This window comes from Macaca fascicularis, chromosome 20, assembly GCF_037993035.2.
Source record: "Macaca fascicularis isolate 582-1 chromosome 20, T2T-MFA8v1.1".
NCBI lineage: Eukaryota > Metazoa > Chordata > Mammalia > Primates > Cercopithecidae > Macaca > Macaca fascicularis.
In genome coordinates this window covers 28,230,726-28,246,262 of record NC_088394.1, presented here as the reverse complement: position 1 = coordinate 28,246,262, position 15,537 = coordinate 28,230,726, and the positions used below count along the sequence as shown (strand labels likewise).

Below are 15,537 nucleotides of genomic sequence, written 5' to 3'. Positions count from 1 at the left end.
TTATGGATCACTGCAACCTCTCCCTCCTGCCTCCCAGGCTCAAGCCATCCTCGCACCTCAGCCTCCTGAGTAGCTGGGACCACAGGCACATGTCACCACACCCGACTAATTTTTGTATTTTTTGTAGAGATGGGGTTTCACCATATTGGTCAGGCTGGCCTCGAACTCCTGCACTCAAGCAATCCACCCAACCTTGGCCTTCCAAAATGCTGAGATAACAGGCGTGAGCCACCACACCTGGCTTGAATTTGCATTTTAAAGAAATATCCAGCCAGGCTTGGTGGCTCACGCCTGTAATCCCAGCACTTTGGGAGGCTAAGGTGGGAGGATCACTTGAGGTCAGGAGTTTGGGGCTACAGTGAGCACTCCAGCTTGGACAACAGAGTAGGACTCTGTCTCTGAAAAAAAAAAAAAAAAAAAAGAAAGAAAGAAAAGAAAAGGAAAGAAAAAAGAGAAATAGAAATATTCCACAGGCAGTCTAAGGACCACACTCTGAGAAACCAACTCACTGACAGACGAATATTTATTAAGCAGCTACTATATGCCAGGTTCAGGTTGGTCTTATTCTAGGGATACAGAAGGGAACAAGAAAAGTTTGTGCCTTCATGGAGTTTATATTCCAGTGAGGGTAGAAAATACCAAGAATATAAATACATGTAGACGGTCAGTGAGATCAAAAAAGTGGGGGACACTGCATGAGCGTGGGAGGCAGGAGGGCCTCTCTGTGAGGTCACTGTGGATAGACGGAGAAGCCAGCCAGCAAACTGGAGGAAAAGCACCCAGACGGACGTCCTTCCCTAAGCTCCCTCAACCCAGGCCCTGAGCCAAGAATATCTGAAAGGAAAGCAAGTCAAACAGTGAAGTCCCGCCAGGACCAGGGTAGGCAGGACAGAGAAGCCGGCGACGGGGAAGGCTGTGGACGGCTTCTTCCCTCCCAGGCACGGTGCCCCAGACTTGCTCTAGCTGGGGGCGGAGGTCTGACTCCCCTGCCTTTCGGGAAACGCGGCCCTCACACCATCTCCCTCACTCAACTGTCCCTAGCATCTCGGACCCCAGGGCTGAGCCAGCAGGGCATGACACTGCCCGGTGCTGGCACCCCAGGAGCACCGCCTGTATGCATGGGGCCTCCCGCGTAACCTCCCTGATTTGAGGCCTGGGTTCTTGGGATCCCAGAGAACATGACGTCACCAAAGAGAGGCTGACCCCCATCCCAGCAGGTAGAACAACACATGAGGAAGGCGTGAGACTGGGACCTCCTAGCAGCGGGTGGGGAGCTGTGTGGCACAGCAAGACTCCCAGGGTAGGTGGGCAGCCAGGACCCGGGGCTCCTGCGTCACTTCTTCTTGGCGCGGTCTGCTGCGTCTAGGGCAGCCATGTTGCGGGCAGCTGTGATCAGGTGGATGACACTGATGAGCGACTTCAGCAAGGCAATGGGGGCAGTGACCCAGAGGCCCATCCGGAACAGTCCCACGGAGCCAACTGCAGGAAGGCAGCAGGGAAGTTCGGGGCCCGAAGGAGGGGGCCTCCATCTCCCTGGGCAGCCCAGATCCCCCTCCCATCCTCCTGCCCCGCCCCTCATCTCATACCTAAAGGTCCCTCAGAGAAATGCAACAGGTAGAGGAGGCAGTAGAAGAGCTCATTCCCAGCACACAAGGTGAACAGAGCAGGCTGCACACACAGCAAACAGACCACATTAGCAAGAGGCAGGCGTGTGCCACCCCCTGCCCCCCAGCACTAATGAGGGTGCAATCTCAGCAGATTATTATTTTTTTTCTTTTTTAGAGACAGGGTCTCGCTCTGTCATCCAGACTGGAATGCAGTGGTACGATCATAGCACTGCAGCCTCAAAACTCCTGGTCTCAGCCAGGCGCGGTGGCTCATGCCTGTGGTCCCAGCACTTTGGGTGGCTGAGTCAGGCAGATCACCTGAGGTCAGGAGATTGAGACCAGCCTGGCCAACATGGCGAAATCCCTCTCTACTAAAAATACAAAAATTAGCCGAACGTGGTGGCGCATGCCCGTAGTCCTAGTAGTCCTAGACTCCTAGTAGTCCTCAGGAGGCTGAGGCACAAGAATCGCTGGAACCCAGCAGGCAGAGGTTGCACTGAGCCGGTAACGCGCCAATGAACTCCAGCCTGGGTGACAGAGTGAGACTCTTTGTCTCAAAAAAAAAAAAAAGGGCCGGGCGCGGTGGCTCAAGCCTGTAATCCCAGCACTTTGGGAGGCCGAGACGGGCGGATCACGAGGTCAGGAGATCGAGACCATCCTGGCTAACACGGTGAAACCCCGTCTCTACTAAAAAATACAAAAAAAAAAAAAAACTAGCCGGGTGAGTTGGCGGGCGCCTGTAGTCCCAGCTACTCGGGAGGCTGAGGCAGGAGAATGGTGTAAACCCGGGAGGCGGAGCTTGCAGTGAGCTGAGATCCGGCCACTGCACTCCAGCCCAGGCGACAGAGCGAGACTCCGTCTCAAAAAAAAAAAAAAAAAAAAAAACAAACAAAAAAAAAAACCTTGGTCTCATGCAATCCTTCCACCTTAGCCTCCTAAGTAGAGACTACAGGCGTGCACCACTGTGCCTGGCTAAGCTAATTCAAGGGTTTGTGTGTGTGTGTGTGTGTGTGTGTGTGTGTGTGTGTGTGTGTGTGTAAACAGAGTCTCACTTTGTTGCCCAGGCTGGTCTCAAACTCCTGGTCTCAAGCAATCCCCCCACCTCAGCCTCCCAAAGCGCTGAGATTACAGGCATGAGCCACCATGCCTAGCCATTATCTTTTTAAAAATCCTTCCAGAGGCTGCCTGTGTTCCTGAAATCAAGTCCACACTCCAGCCCTGCAAACCTCTCTGGCTTATCTCCCTCTCCTCTTTCAGTCCCTCCTCTTTGCAGGCCTCATTCCCACTTGTTCCCTGGAGTAATTCACACAGGCCTTCCCCACCAATCCTCCTCCTCCACACCTCAGCTTACAGGCCCCTCCTCCTGGAGTGACTGGGCAGGCCCTGCTCTGTGCCCTTGCCTTCTCCTAGTCTAGGACCAGGGTTCAGCCCAGGGCTTCCCACAGCCAAGAGCCTGAGGGGCGGGGTGTGCAGGAAATGCCTACCCTCGAGGTGTAATAGATCCGAAGCACTGGATTCCCGGACAAGTCGATCATCTTGTGACTCTCACTGCCTCGGACCACAGAACTTAGGGAGAAAACAGGGGAACCCATGAGGTTTCATGACCACTACCGTGCATCAGATCCTCATGTTAACACCTATTGTACAGATGGAAAACTGGGCATGGCTAAGGACCAATATCCTGCCCAAAGCCAGTTACCTATTTCGGGGCAGAGTCAGGATTCAAATACCACATTTGAAAGCTCCTATGCCCCTTCCTATGAGCTGTCACCTATTTGGAATCCTAGAATATCCAGCCAGAAGAGTCCTAAGAATTGCTTAATGCAACTGTAAACATGACTGAAGCTTTAAAGAGAGGCGTGTTTGCCTGGGGTCCTTCTACAAAGCAGAGCTAAAATGGAGCCTTCCAGGACGCCTAGTGCCATCCCAGACACCCTTCCATCTAAGCTCAGCCCACCCCACTGTAGTGTCTCTAACTGGCCAAGGCCCCCAGCATCGCGGCAGACCTGTGGAGGTGCAGCCAGTGACTGGCCACATCCAAACTCATGCTGAGTTGGAAGAACAGCGTGGCTCGAGGGTACAGCAGGGCCAGGTTGACCAACAGGCACATGGTGGAGCAGCGGTCCGTCAGCATGTCCAGCATGGCCCCAAACCGAGTTCCTGGAAGATTAGGTGGGCAGGGGCTATTATGGCACAGAGACTGCAGGACAGGTGCCCATATTTGGTTTATCACTCTCATGCAGGGTGTAAACGAAGACTGGAAGTGTCCACCTGCCTGGGGAGGAACGCAGGTTGGAAAACGGGCTGTGTGTGAGGTAAGTGGGCAAAGGTCACCATGGCATGAACTGAGAAAGGCATGAGAGTGAAGGGAACAGGGTAGGAGGAGAGGAAAGCTATGTCTGCAGCTCATCAACCCCAGAACCAAGGCTCCAGGGCTAGAAAAAGAGACTTGATGCCTCGGGGGAAGCCTTAGAGTTGGGTCTGAAGAACAGATTAAAAAATTAGTCAACCCTCCAAGAGCCATCACCCGTCCCTCTCCATCCTCCCTCTAAGCATGCCTTCTGGAACCCCAACTACTTATGCAGGGCACACAGTAGGCCTCCAGGAAACACCTGTTGATAGGACTTTTTTTTTTTCCCCCGAGACAGAGTCTTGCTCTGTCGCCCAGGCTGGAGTGTGATGGCACAATCTCGGCTCACTGCAACCTCCGCCACCCAGGTTCGAGCAATTCTCCTGCCTTAGCCTCTTGAGTAGCTGGGATTACAGGCACACGTCACCAAGCCAGCTAATTTTTGTATTTTTTGCAGAGACAGGGTTTCACTATGTTGGTCACTCTGGTCTCGAACTTCTGACCTCGTGATCCGCCCGCCTCGGCCTCCCAAGTGCTGGGATTACAGGCGTGAGCCACCGCCCCTGGCCTGAATGGACTTGTGTTCAGAGAGACCTCCAGCAGCGCCATGGCCACGTCATGTCTTGCTAATCCACACCTCTCACAAGCAGTGAGTTCTCAAGAGCTAGCTTAAATCCCTTCTGCTACAAAATCAGGCCATTCTTGCTGGGCGCAGCACTTTGGGAGGAAGGCAGGAGGATCGCTTGAGGCTAGGAGCTGGGGACCAGTCTGGGCGACACTGCAAGACTCAGTCTCTACAAAAATTTAAAAATTAGCCAGGTGTGGTGACACGCGCCTGTAGTCCCAGTTAATCAGGAGGCTGAGGTGGAAGGATTACTTGAGCCCAGGAGATGGGGGCTGCAGTGAGCCATGATCGCACCACTGCACTCCAGCCTGTGACAGAGCGAGACGCTGTCTCAAAAACAAAACACAAAACAAAACAAAAAACCCCAGGCCATCCTGTTCTGCTTTTTTCAGAGATGGGAATGACAGCCCTCTGACTCTGAGGTCCTGAGGAGGCAGGGAAGGGAGCAGGGGGTTGTTGGGCCCCAAGGCTGGCTGAGAGGGGTGTCTGTCACCTTGATTAAGAGCGCGAGCAGCGTGTCCATCGAAAGCGTCCAGCAGGCAGCTGAGCAGGTAGAAGGAGGAGGCCGTGAGGGGGCAGCAGGGCATGAAGTAGAAAGAAATGATGGCGAAGACAATCCGGGCATAACCTTGGAACGGGACGCGGGGAAACAGGGCAGGATTAGGGAGCCCGCCAAGGCCCCTCGCCCTCTAGTCCGGCCCGGGGCCGCGGGCAGCACTCACCGATGAGGTTGGGCACGAACAGGAAGATATTTTCGTCTGGCATCGCAGCGCCTCCCTTGCTGCCCCGGGCCTGCTCTGAAGATGCCAGCGCTGTCCCAGCCCCGTCGCGCGGCCTCAGCCTCCGGCCCGGCTCATCGGCCGCACCACCTGCGCCCTGGACCCCGCCGCCCCAACCCGGCCCCAGATGCTGAATCCCGCAGCCGTCGGGAGCATGGGCCGGCCCCGAGACGCGCAGGGCGCAGGGGGGGCGCGCAGCCCGCCCTTCCTACCCGCAACCCCCTCGCCTCTGCCCGCCCCGCAGGCGCTCCGGGCCTCCAGCTGCGGTCGCCGCTGCTCCAGCTGCGCGTGGCTTTCGGGAACCTCCTCGTCCGCGCCCCCCGTTGCAAAATTGGAGAGAGGAAAAAGTGGCTTAAAAAAATAGTTGCGGCCCTTTTAAGGCCTGTTCGCTTCCTTTCCCTTTTCCTCCCTCCGCCCCTCTCCCTTGGCTCGTACCAAGGCGCAGAGGGGGAGAGGGAGGAAAGAACCATTGACGTCGAGCAAAGGCAGAAATGGAAAAGGAAAGAGCAAAAGAGAAAGAGGCCGAATAAAAATATCTGCTTTCCTTTTCTGGAGGGTGTGACTTCCTGGAGACAAAAATAAGGCGATAAAATTCCTCCTTCTGAGTCTTTGCATCCCCGAGAGGCCAGGATATTTGGTGCAGTCCTCACTTTTCTCCCCGCCCCCTAAGTCTGCAGCCGCCTTTGCTCTCGCAGGCTCCAGGCGGCTAGAGAGGCTCCAGAGCGCCCTGAAGCCGGCTTGCTTCTCGCGTGCCCCTTGTGATAGGAGGATTAGGTCGCAGGCTCCACCCTGCGTCATCCTCCCAAACTTCTCAAGCGTCTGGCGCTTGGGGTCACTGCCCCCAAGGAGGCAACTGGAGGGGACTGAGGGGAGGCTGGAGGAGCAAACGGGGCGAGCTAGGAAATTCCTCTGTCTTTAGTTCTAGAACCCCTGATCTCCTAGCAACGAGGCTGCGGAACCTCCGCAGACTCCAAGGGTTTTTTAGCGGCCGGTAGCAACACGGAGCCGGCTCCCCCTTTTCCAGCCTTCCTCCCCATCTCCCATTCCCCGTCCCCCACGACCTATACCAGAGGTCCTTAGGCCTCCACGTCTCCCCTTCTGCCTAGTAGCCCAAGGTTTCCACCCATCTGCCAGGTCTGGGGCGTGAAGTTGGCTGCCTTAGCTTGGGAAGGGGCTTGAGAGGGAAAAAACGAGAGGCCCACCAGGCGAAGGGGTGAGGGGTGGGGGGTTGCGGGAGTTCCCTCTCACTCCCGAAGATATAAAGCAACGTTTATTATTATTATTTTTTTCTTGAGAGAGAGAATGAGGCAGCGGGATGTTCCTCTAAAGGCCTTGTTTAAACCTGGGCCCGGGGAATGGTGGTGAGCTGGGTTCTGGGATACAGCGGGCCGGTTTCTCAGGTCAACACAGGCCTCTACTGTTCCCAGGGGGATGGCGTCCACTCCGATGGGGAATGAGGGGGAGAAGAAGAGCAGCTGGCCGTCTCAAGCTGCACCCTCCTTGAGAGGAGGTCCGGTGAGCACTGCAGGGGGCCCTAGAGGTGGGAGTGTAATGAAGTGAAGGCCTCCCAGGCAGAGGCACCCCGTCCCAGGTCTGAGCCACAAGCCCTGAGACTCTAGCTTCAACCCTGAGTCCTGAAGCCCAGACCCATAGCTCTCAACACTAGGCCCTGACTCTAAACCTCCACCAAACCCCACTCCTCCAGATTCAGAGCCTTCTAGCTAAATCTCAAGGCCCAGTCCTTCAAGAGCAAGCTCCTTGGACCCACAGGCCCCAGCCTGGGAACTCCTACACCCAGCACTTCCATGTAGGAGCTCCCAGGCTGAACCTCTCCGACTTTTCCTTTCCCAGGCTTCGTTGTCTCGCTCTGAGGAATACCTGTCCCGGATCAGTGCAGAACTCACGGAGGAGGCTTTGTGCACTGCTTGTTGCCACTTGAACCCTGTGCCCATCAAAAAAAAACAGACACAAGACCAAGCGACTCAGATATCCAAACGTGGTAACCCCCTGCCTCAGGACTATGGTGTCTAGAGAACCGCAGCCCCCATCATGCCTGGTTCCAGTCCCTGACCCCGCCCACCCCTAGCTGAACTCTCCAGGAGTCTGTGCCCATCTCGACCATCTCACAGCCAGCCCTAGGACCTGTGAAGTGCCCCTCTTACCCGCTAACCCAGTACCCACTCCTCACTGCTGGCTGAGAATCCCTTTACCCCGTCTGCCCTGGCCACACCTCTTCCTGGCCATGGGGATAGTCCTTTCTCTGACTAGGTCCTCTACTTCCAGCATTCTTCACCAAGACCTGAGGCACAGACACCCGGTGAGTGAGGCTTCAAGGGAGATGCTCTTTGTTCTGGGAGAGAGATGGGGAACCTGGAGGGGAGAGAGCGAGGGTTTCACAACATCCCAGCAGGGTAGGGGAATTTTTGAACCCTGCACTTCCATTCTATTCTGCCCTGATCCTCAAATTCTGAGTTCTCAGCCCTCTCCCCTCTCTTCCACCATCTCCCGCTCCGACAGAAACCGTACCTGCAGCAAGGCACACCCCCTGCCAACTCCTCGTGAAAAGGTACATGCAGGGTCCATGGCTGCCAAGGCTATTCGATATTAACCAAACCTTTTGAGTTTGCACTATATGCTGGTCCCTGTCTTAGGAGCTTGGGACACAGAAATGAATGATACGGTCTCGGCCCTTGAAGAGTTCAGTTCAGTGTGGGGACAGACAAGGAAATGGCCAATTATAATACAGTATAGATAAGTTTCCATAATAGAAATGGACACAGTGGGATATTACTCTCGTCCCAACCTTAATTGGGACAGGAAGGAAAGGAACCATGGAGCTGCTGCTGCTTTTTTTTTTTTTCTTTTGAGACAGAGTCTTGCTCTGTCACCCAGGCTGGAGTGCAGTGGCACAATCTTGGCTCACTGCAAGCTCCAATTCTTGGGTTCACACCATTCTCCTGCCTCAGCCTCTGGAGTAGCTGGGACTACAGGCACCTGCCACCACACCTGGCTAATTTTTTTGTATTTTTAGTAGAGACGGGGTTTCACCGTGTTAGCCAGGATGGTCTTGATCTCCTGACCTCAAGATCTGCCCGCCTCAGCCTCCCAAAGTGTTGGGATTACAGACTTTGGAGCTTCTTGAAGGAGGTAGCACCTAAAGAAATAATTTTCCACAGGGCGCAGTGGCTCACGCCTGTAATCCCAGCATTTTGGGAGGCTGAGATGGGCCGATGACTTCAGGGCAGGAGTTTGAGACCAACCTGGTCAACATGGTGACAGAGGCTGCAGTGAGCCAAGATTGCAGCACTGCACTCCAGCCTGGGCGACGGTGAGACTCCATCTCAAAAAAAAAAAAAAAAGAAAAAAAAGAAAGAAAGAATTTTCCAGGAAAAAAGAAAAAAAAAAAAGAGGTTGGTAGGAGTCTTTCAAACAGTTGGAGTTGCATGAACAAAGGCAAAGAGCAGTCTTCGCAGAGCCACTGTGAGCATCTGTGTGTACTTAGGGCAGGGAGACGCAGTTTAGCAGCTGGAGTCTACAGGCAAGGTAAGAGGGGACTCAAGAGACTTTGTGTGCCTTGTTTAGAGCCGTACACACTTTCCTGGCTGGGTGTGGTCGCTCATGCCTGTAATCCCAGCATTTTGGGAAGCTGAAGCAGGAGGATCGCTTGCATCCAGGAGTTTGAGACCAGCCTGGGCGACATGGTGATACCCCAGGCATGATGGCATGTGCCTGTGGTCCCAGTTACTTGGGAGGTGGGAGGATTGCTTGAGCCCAGGAGTTCAAGAACAGCCTGGGCAACATAGAGAGACCCCATCTCTATAAAAAGTTAAAAAATTAGCTAGGTGTGGTGGCACGAACCTGTGGTCTCAGCTACTCAAGAGGCTGAGGCCAGAGGATCACTTGAGCCTAGCAGGTTGATGCTGCAGTGAACCATGATCATGCCACCGCATTCCAGCCTGGGTGACAGTGCAAGACCCTGTCTCAAAAAGGCAATTTTTTAAAAAAGTAAAAAAAGAAAGAAATAGTAGGAGGAGCTGGGCGTGGTGGCTCATGCCTGTAATCCCAGCACTTTGGCAGGCCAAGGCGGGCGGATCACGAGATCAGGAGTTCAAGACCAGCCTGGCCAACGTAGTAAAACCCTGTCTCTACTAAAAATACAAAAGTTAGGTCAGGCGCGGTGGCTCACGCCTGTAATCCCAGCACTTTGGGAGACCGAGGTGGGCAGATCATCTGAGGTCAGGAGTTCGAGACCAGCCTGGCCAACATGGTAAAACCCTGTCTCTACTAAAAATACAAAAATTAGCTGAGCATGGTGGCATGCACCTGTAATCCCAGCTACTCAGGAGGCTGAGGCAGGAGAATCACTTGAACCCAGGAGTTGGAGGTTGCAGTGAGCCACGATCGCACCACTGCACTCCAGCCTGGGCTGCAGAGCAAGACTGTCTCAAAAAAAAAAAAAAAAAAAAAAATTAGCCAGGCATTGTGGCGCACACCTGTAATCCCAGCTACTCAAGAAGCTGAGGCAGAGAATTGCTTGAACCTGGCAGGCAGAGGTTTCAGTGAGTCGAGATCGTGCCACTGCACTGCAGCTTGGGCCACAGATCAAGACTCTGTCTCAAAAAAATAAAATAAAAATTAAGCACTTATTATGTGTCAGCACTGCTTGAGGGACTGGGGTGTTGCAGTAACCGAAACAGAGTTCCTGCTATCAAGAGGTTTAAAAAATTAGCCGGGCATGGTGGTGCACAGCTGTGCTCCCAGCTACTCGGGAGGCTGAGGTGGGAGGATCATTGGAGCCCAGGTTGAGGCTGCAGGAAGATATGATTACACCACTGCACTCTAGCCTGGCTGACAGAGGGAGACCCTGTCTTAAGAAAAATAAAAAAGACATGAGCCTTGGGTCTAAAGAGTGAAAAGGCTCTTTCTTGTCTCTTTTATGGAGCTCTTCCTAACAGTCAGTTGGGAAGATGAGCCCGCCCCTCTTTGATACCCTTGGCTTCTCATGCCTCCCCCCGTTTTTGTCCCTAGAACATGCCTCAAAACTCCTCTTTTGCCACTCGTTAACCACTTCCGTTTGTGGGAACCTCCTGGTCATGAGCAGCATCATCCCGAAGCCTTCAAAGTGTTCTGGATTCATCACACAACCCTCCAACCTCAGCCAGCAAGGACACCACCAGAAATGAAAGCGCTTTAATAAAGAGACAGGGATCGTTCCCTCCCCCAGCTTGTGCAGTGCTCATGTGTGGTTTCTCTAGGGTGGAGATGCGGAACAGGGGGCCTTTTTTTTTTTTTTCCCCTAGATGTGAGTGCTGGATGTGGGCATACATTGGAGTGTTTAGTTTTTTAAAAAAATTTTTGTGGCCAGGAGTGATGGCTCACGCCTGTAATCCCAGCACAGATCACAAGGTCAGGAGATCGAGACCATCCTGGCTAACACGGTGAAACCCTGTCTGTACTAAAAATACAAAAAATTAGCCGGGCATGGTGGCACGTGCCTGTAGTTCCAGCTACTCAGGAGACTGTGGCAGGAGAATTGCTTGAACCTGGGAAGCGGAGGTTGCAGTGAGCTGAGATTGCGCCATTGCACTCCAGCCTGGGCGACAGATGGAGACTCTGTCTCAAATTTTTTTTTTTTTTTTTTTTTTTTTTTTTTTTTGTGGAGACAGGGTCTCACTGTGTTGCCCAGGTCTTGAACTCTTGGCCTCAAATGATCCTCCTGCCTCGGCTTCCCAAAATGCTGGGATTACTGGGATCACTGCACCTGGCCTGTTGACACAGATGAGCATATTGGTCCAAATCCAGCCTCCTGGCCACACTCCAGCACCTTAAGGTCTAGGCCTGTGGCATCTGGCAGGACTCCTCTTACTTCTGAAGAGCCACCTCTGCCACCACTGTTGGGGATGGGGACACTGAGCTACAGCCTCTCCCCTCTGATCTTTGGACTTCATGCCTGCGAGAACATATCACACCCATTACTAGCCAGAAGGCAGTGCATTAGGCTTTGCACAGTTTGCGTTTAGCAATGCAAATGCTAAATTCATTTTAGCATTTAGTATTTGCATTGCTAAACGCAAACTACACAAAGTTTGGCCATTTATTGGAGCCTCCTGAGGAAGTCAATTCCCATCTCTGAGCCTTAGTTTCCTTATCTGAAAAATGGGATTAATAAATGATCCCTGGGCCGGGCGTGGTGGCTCACGCCTGTAATCCCAGCACTTTGGGAGGCCGAGGTGGGCGGATCACAAGGTCAGGAGATCGAGACCATGGTGAAACCCCGTCTCTACTAAAAATAGAAAAAATTAGCCGGGCGCAGGGGCGGGCGCCTGTAGTCCCAGCTACTCAGGAGGCTGAGGCAGGAGAATGGCATGAACCCGGGAGGCGGAGCTTGCAGTGAGCCGAGATTGCGCCACTGCACTCCAGCCTGGGAGACAGAGCGAGACTCCGTCTCAAAAAAAAAATAAAAATAAAAATAAATAAATAAATAAATAAATAAATAAATGATCCCTGTCCAGTAGGGTCCTTTGGAGAGTTAAAAGACATAATTCAGTCAGGCATGATGGCTCATGCCTGTAATCCCAGGGACATACCGGACAATATGGTGGGAGGATCACTTGAGGACAGGTGTTCAAGACCAGTTTGGGTAACAGAGTGAGCCCCCACATCTAAAAACGCAAACAAGTTAGCCAGGTGTGGTGGAGCACACCTGTAGTCCCAGCTGCTCAGGTGGCTAAGGCTGGAGGATCACTTGAGCCCAGGACGTTGAGGCTGCAGTGAGCTATGATGGTGCCACTGTACTCCAGCCTACACTACAGAGACACCGTCTCTAAAGAATAAAACAACACAGGCCGGGCGTAGTGACTCACGCCTGTAATCCCAGCACTTTGGGAGGCCGAGGTGGGCGGATCTCTTGAGGTCAGGAGTTCGAGACCAGCCTAGCCAACATAGTGAAACCCTGTCTCTACTAAAACACAAAAATTAACCGGGTGTGGTGGCAGGCTCCTATAATCCCAGCTACTCAGGAGGCTGAGGCAGGATAATCGCTTGAACCCGGTAGGCAGAGGTTGCAATGAGCTGAGATTGTACCACTACACTCCACCCTGGGTGACAGAGTAAGACTCAGTCGCGAAAAAGAAAAAGAAAAAAAAAAACAACATAATGCATACAGTTTGCCTCAGATTCTCCTAAAAGTCCACCCCTTTCTGAATATTTCAGCATCCTTTCAAGTGTCCTAAAAATGTTTAATTGCATTTAAATATAAAATTTTAATTAGGCCAGGCAAGATGGCTCATACCTGTAATCCCGGCACTTTGGGAGGCCCAGGCGTGCGGATCACTTGAGGTCAGGAGTTCGAGACCAGCCTGGTCAACATGACAAAACCCGGTCTCTACTAAAAATACAAAAATTAGCTGGGCATGGGTGCCTGTAGTCCCAGCTACTTGAGAAGCTGAGGCAGGAGAACGGTTTGAACCCAGGAGGTGGAGGTGGCAGCCATTGCACACCAGCCTGGGTGACAAGAGCGAAACTCCGTCTCAAAAAAAAAAGATAAAGTGGAAAAGGACACCCCCAAGGATATAAAACAAGTTCAAATTGGTAGATGGGTCACAGCAGATACACCTAAAATGTTAAAAAGATTGGGGTGGGGGGAAGAAATGGTGTACTTGAATAGATACAAAAATCCTCCAGAGGGGGTTGAATTTTAGGCAAACTGGTCATAAGACAAATTGAAAAGCCAGGCTTGGTGGCTCATGCCTGTAATCCCAGAACTTTGGGAAGTCGAGGAAGGAGGATTGCTTGAGGCCAGGGGTTCGAGACCAGCCTGGGCAACATAACAAGATCTCATTTCTACAAAAATTTAAAATTTAGGCAGGCACCGTGGCTTGCACCTGTAGTCCCAGCCACTCAGGACGCTGAGGTGGGAGGATCCCTTGAATCTAGGAGTTTGAGGTTGCAGTGAGCTGTGATGGCACCACTGCACTCCAGCCTGGCCGGCAAAGCCAGGCCCTGTCTCTAAAAAGAAAGAAATTGAAAGCTGTTTGCCTCCTGCCCAGCAGTGAGAGAAGATGGGTGGCTCCTGTCAGTTCTCTTCCAGCTGGAAGAGGCCCACAAGGTCAAACAAGGCCTGGTGGAGAGGCCACTGCCGCCTGGAGTGAGGCTGGTCACTGGGAGGGCTTCACAGAGGTTGAGCCTAAAGCCAGGCTTTCTGACCCCAGGCCAGGCCTCCAGACACTGCCCTCTGCCCACTTTCGCATTTCCTCTTCTTTTTCAAATTGTTCCCCTTTCCCCAGCCCTCTCCCCAGAGAGGTGGTCCAGCGCTCGGTGGCCGCCTCCCAACACCCCACTGGCCCAATTACAAGTCATGATTTTCTGTTTATTGCTCAAAAACAAGAATTCAGAAGCAAAGGTGGAGAGACTGTGGGTTGGGGAGATGGCAGGAAGGGGGCAAGGCCTTGTCCCAGCTCTCCCCTTCATCCTTCTTCTGACCCTCCTGGCTGGAGTCAGACCTAGGGCCAGGGCATCTGGGAGGGGGGCGCCTTCAAGGGAACAGTAGAACTATCGGGGGCAGTCCTTGAGGGGTGCCCTGTGCAGGAGGGGCCGCAAGATTTGCAGGGGGCAGAGTTCCCCTCCCAGAATCCAAAAGCCAGTAGGGTGGGGGGCAGGTCCCTCGTTTGGCAACTGAGAAGAGGCGGCTTTGGGCGGCAGGATGCTGGTTTATTTACTGTAGGATCTCCAGGGCCATCAAAGCCCCCTCATGGGACGGGGAGAATATTTACACAGCCAGGGAGGAGGGCAGCCAGGAGGCAGAGACCGGGTCCCGTACTTCCCCCGGCCCGAATGAGGAGGGAAGGGGCGTCCTGGCTCCTGCAGCTGTAGTCTTGGGGTTCAGATGGAAACTTCATACTCCCGCGTATCCTGAAGACAGAGAGATCAGGTCAGTTGTTGGAGTCTGATAGGGGTGGAAGAGGCAGTCGAATGGGAGGAGGGGCAATGACCCTGGGTTTTAAAGTAACATTGACCACTGGGGACCGGGGGGCCACAGGGGCTAATCTGGCCAGTGAAAGTGTTTGGTTCATCCTATAGTGCCGTAAAATGACACAAGAATCTGAATTTCTGGCTTGTCTTGAATAATTGGAAGATCTGCCAGTTGTGCCTCAGTTTCGACTATGGGGTAGAGCCGTATTCTTCAGATGGAGCTCAAGTCCTCCACTTAGCCACAGTCCTCACTGCTCCCTATTATCCACACGTGGCTTGCTGTGCTCATTGACATGGCCTCTGTGGGCAGCTGAGTTTGAAATTCCCAAGACAGAGATTCCAGAGACCTTGCGAGAAGGTTATGGAGTCCTGGGAGAGCCAAGTGGTGGCTCTTCAGGGGCAGGGGAGGTGCTCACCCCAGCTTCATACAGCGGGTTGCTGAAGTCCGACTCCACGGTGATAGGGCTGTAGGAGTGGGAGCCGGAGAAGCCAAAAAGGGACTTTCCCTGAAGCCTGGGAAAGGGAGAGGATAGAGGAGCTTATGAACAGGGTTCGGTGCCAGGCCCACAAGATGTCTGCCCTGGCTGGCAGCCCCTGTGCAGGCTACTTACTTGGTGTAGTATATGTAAACGCCACTGCCGAGAACAATGACCAAGCCTAGAGGCAGCAAGATGGCCAGGGCCAGGTTCCCCCCTTCCAGCTGCCGTGATGGATCTGTGGTCTGGGTCACTATAGGAGGAGGAGAGGCCGGTGAGCTGTGGTTGGGCCCGGTCCTGAGCTCTCCCAGCTTCCTGCCCTGGGCCTCAAACCCTGGGCTTCATCCCTCCAAGGCCTGGCCTCCTGCCCCGGCCTCTGCCTTGCCCTCCCGACCTGGCCAGCCTGCGTCTCCACCTGTGCCCTCACTGACCTTCCAGTTTTCGGTTGTCCAGGAGCTCCTCATAGGCAACTGCAGGGAGAGGAGGGGGAGGGGATGGGGTCTGAGCCAGGGAGGGGAGGAGGCTGGGAGGGGCCGGGAGCCCAGTGAGGCTGGGCTGGACAGTCTGGTTCTCTCTGCCCTCTGCTCAACCTCAACTTTCTCTCTCCCTTGGTGGAGAAGAGAGAGGAGTGACCAGCACAGGGCCTTTGTCCTCTTTCTCCAGACCCCTAAAAAGTCAGGGTTCCTGGACAGTCTGAGCCGAACTTTAGAATTTGTCAGAGATAGGGAAA

At 53.5% G+C, this 15,537-nt stretch overlaps 2 protein-coding genes and 1 long non-coding RNA gene across 12 annotated transcripts in view; 1 reads left to right on the top strand and 2 right to left on the bottom strand.

The window, feature by feature from the left end:
- Positions 1-505: 505 nt before the first annotated feature.
- On the bottom strand, positions 506-5,710 carry CDIPT (CDP-diacylglycerol--inositol 3-phosphatidyltransferase). 4 transcript variants are annotated; one of them, XM_074026932.1, is made up of 6 exons: positions 5,305-5,710; positions 5,076-5,210; positions 3,614-3,882; positions 3,092-3,173; positions 1,587-1,668; positions 506-1,479 (listed from the first exon to the last, which is right to left on the bottom strand). In XM_074026932.1, the coding sequence occupies exons 2-6, from the start codon at positions 5,205-5,207 to the stop codon at positions 1,334-1,336; spliced, it is 711 nt and encodes a 236-aa protein (XP_073883033.1). In that variant the 5' UTR covers positions 5,208-5,210; positions 5,305-5,710; the 3' UTR covers positions 506-1,333. The 4 variants fall into 4 exon arrangements, with proteins under 4 accessions (XP_073883033.1, XP_005591641.2, XP_073883034.1 ...); XM_005591584.4 differs by having other exon boundaries at positions 3,614-3,767; XM_074026933.1 differs by lacking the exons at positions 3,092-3,173; positions 3,614-3,882.
- Positions 5,711-7,222: 1,512 nt separating this feature from the next.
- On the top strand, positions 7,223-10,584 carry LOC107128342 (uncharacterized). The gene is made up of 4 exons (XR_010583738.2): positions 7,223-7,360; positions 7,645-7,678; positions 7,879-7,927; positions 10,390-10,584. It is a non-coding gene; the product is annotated as an uncharacterized lncRNA (long non-coding RNA).
- A 3,124-nt stretch (positions 10,585-13,708) lies between these two features.
- The window catches only part of SEZ6L2 (seizure related 6 homolog like 2), a 29,177-nt gene continuing 27,348 nt past the window's right edge, over positions 13,709-15,537 (bottom strand). For 4 of the 7 annotated variants that reach the window (XM_005591586.4, XM_045382964.2, XM_074026923.1 and 1 more), the window contains 3 exons: positions 14,943-15,060; positions 14,748-14,844; positions 13,709-14,271 (listed from right to left, as the gene is read on the bottom strand). In XM_005591586.4, the coding sequence (XP_005591643.2) occupies positions 14,242-14,271; positions 14,748-14,844; positions 14,943-15,060 (245 nt within the window). In that variant the 3' untranslated portion in view covers positions 13,709-14,241. Of the gene's footprint in view, positions 14,272-14,747; positions 14,845-14,942; positions 15,061-15,238; positions 15,278-15,537 lie in introns of all 7 variants that reach the window. The other 3 variants (XM_005591585.4, XM_045382963.2, XM_005591587.4) reach the window with 1 other exon arrangement.

Coding starts and splice junctions, on each gene's coding strand:
- CDIPT (XM_074026931.1), bottom strand. CDS start 4,131: ATGGCTCTTGGAGGGTTGACTAATTTTTTAATCTGTTCTTCAGACCCA. Junction 3,174..3,613: donor CACTGGCTGCACCTCCACAG/GTCTGCCGCGAT, acceptor TTTCTCCCTAAG/TTCTGTGGTCCGAGGCAGTG. Junction 1,480..1,586: donor TTTCTCTGAGGGACCTTTAG/GTATGAGATGAG, acceptor GCCTTCCTGCAG/TTGGCTCCGTGGGACTGTTC.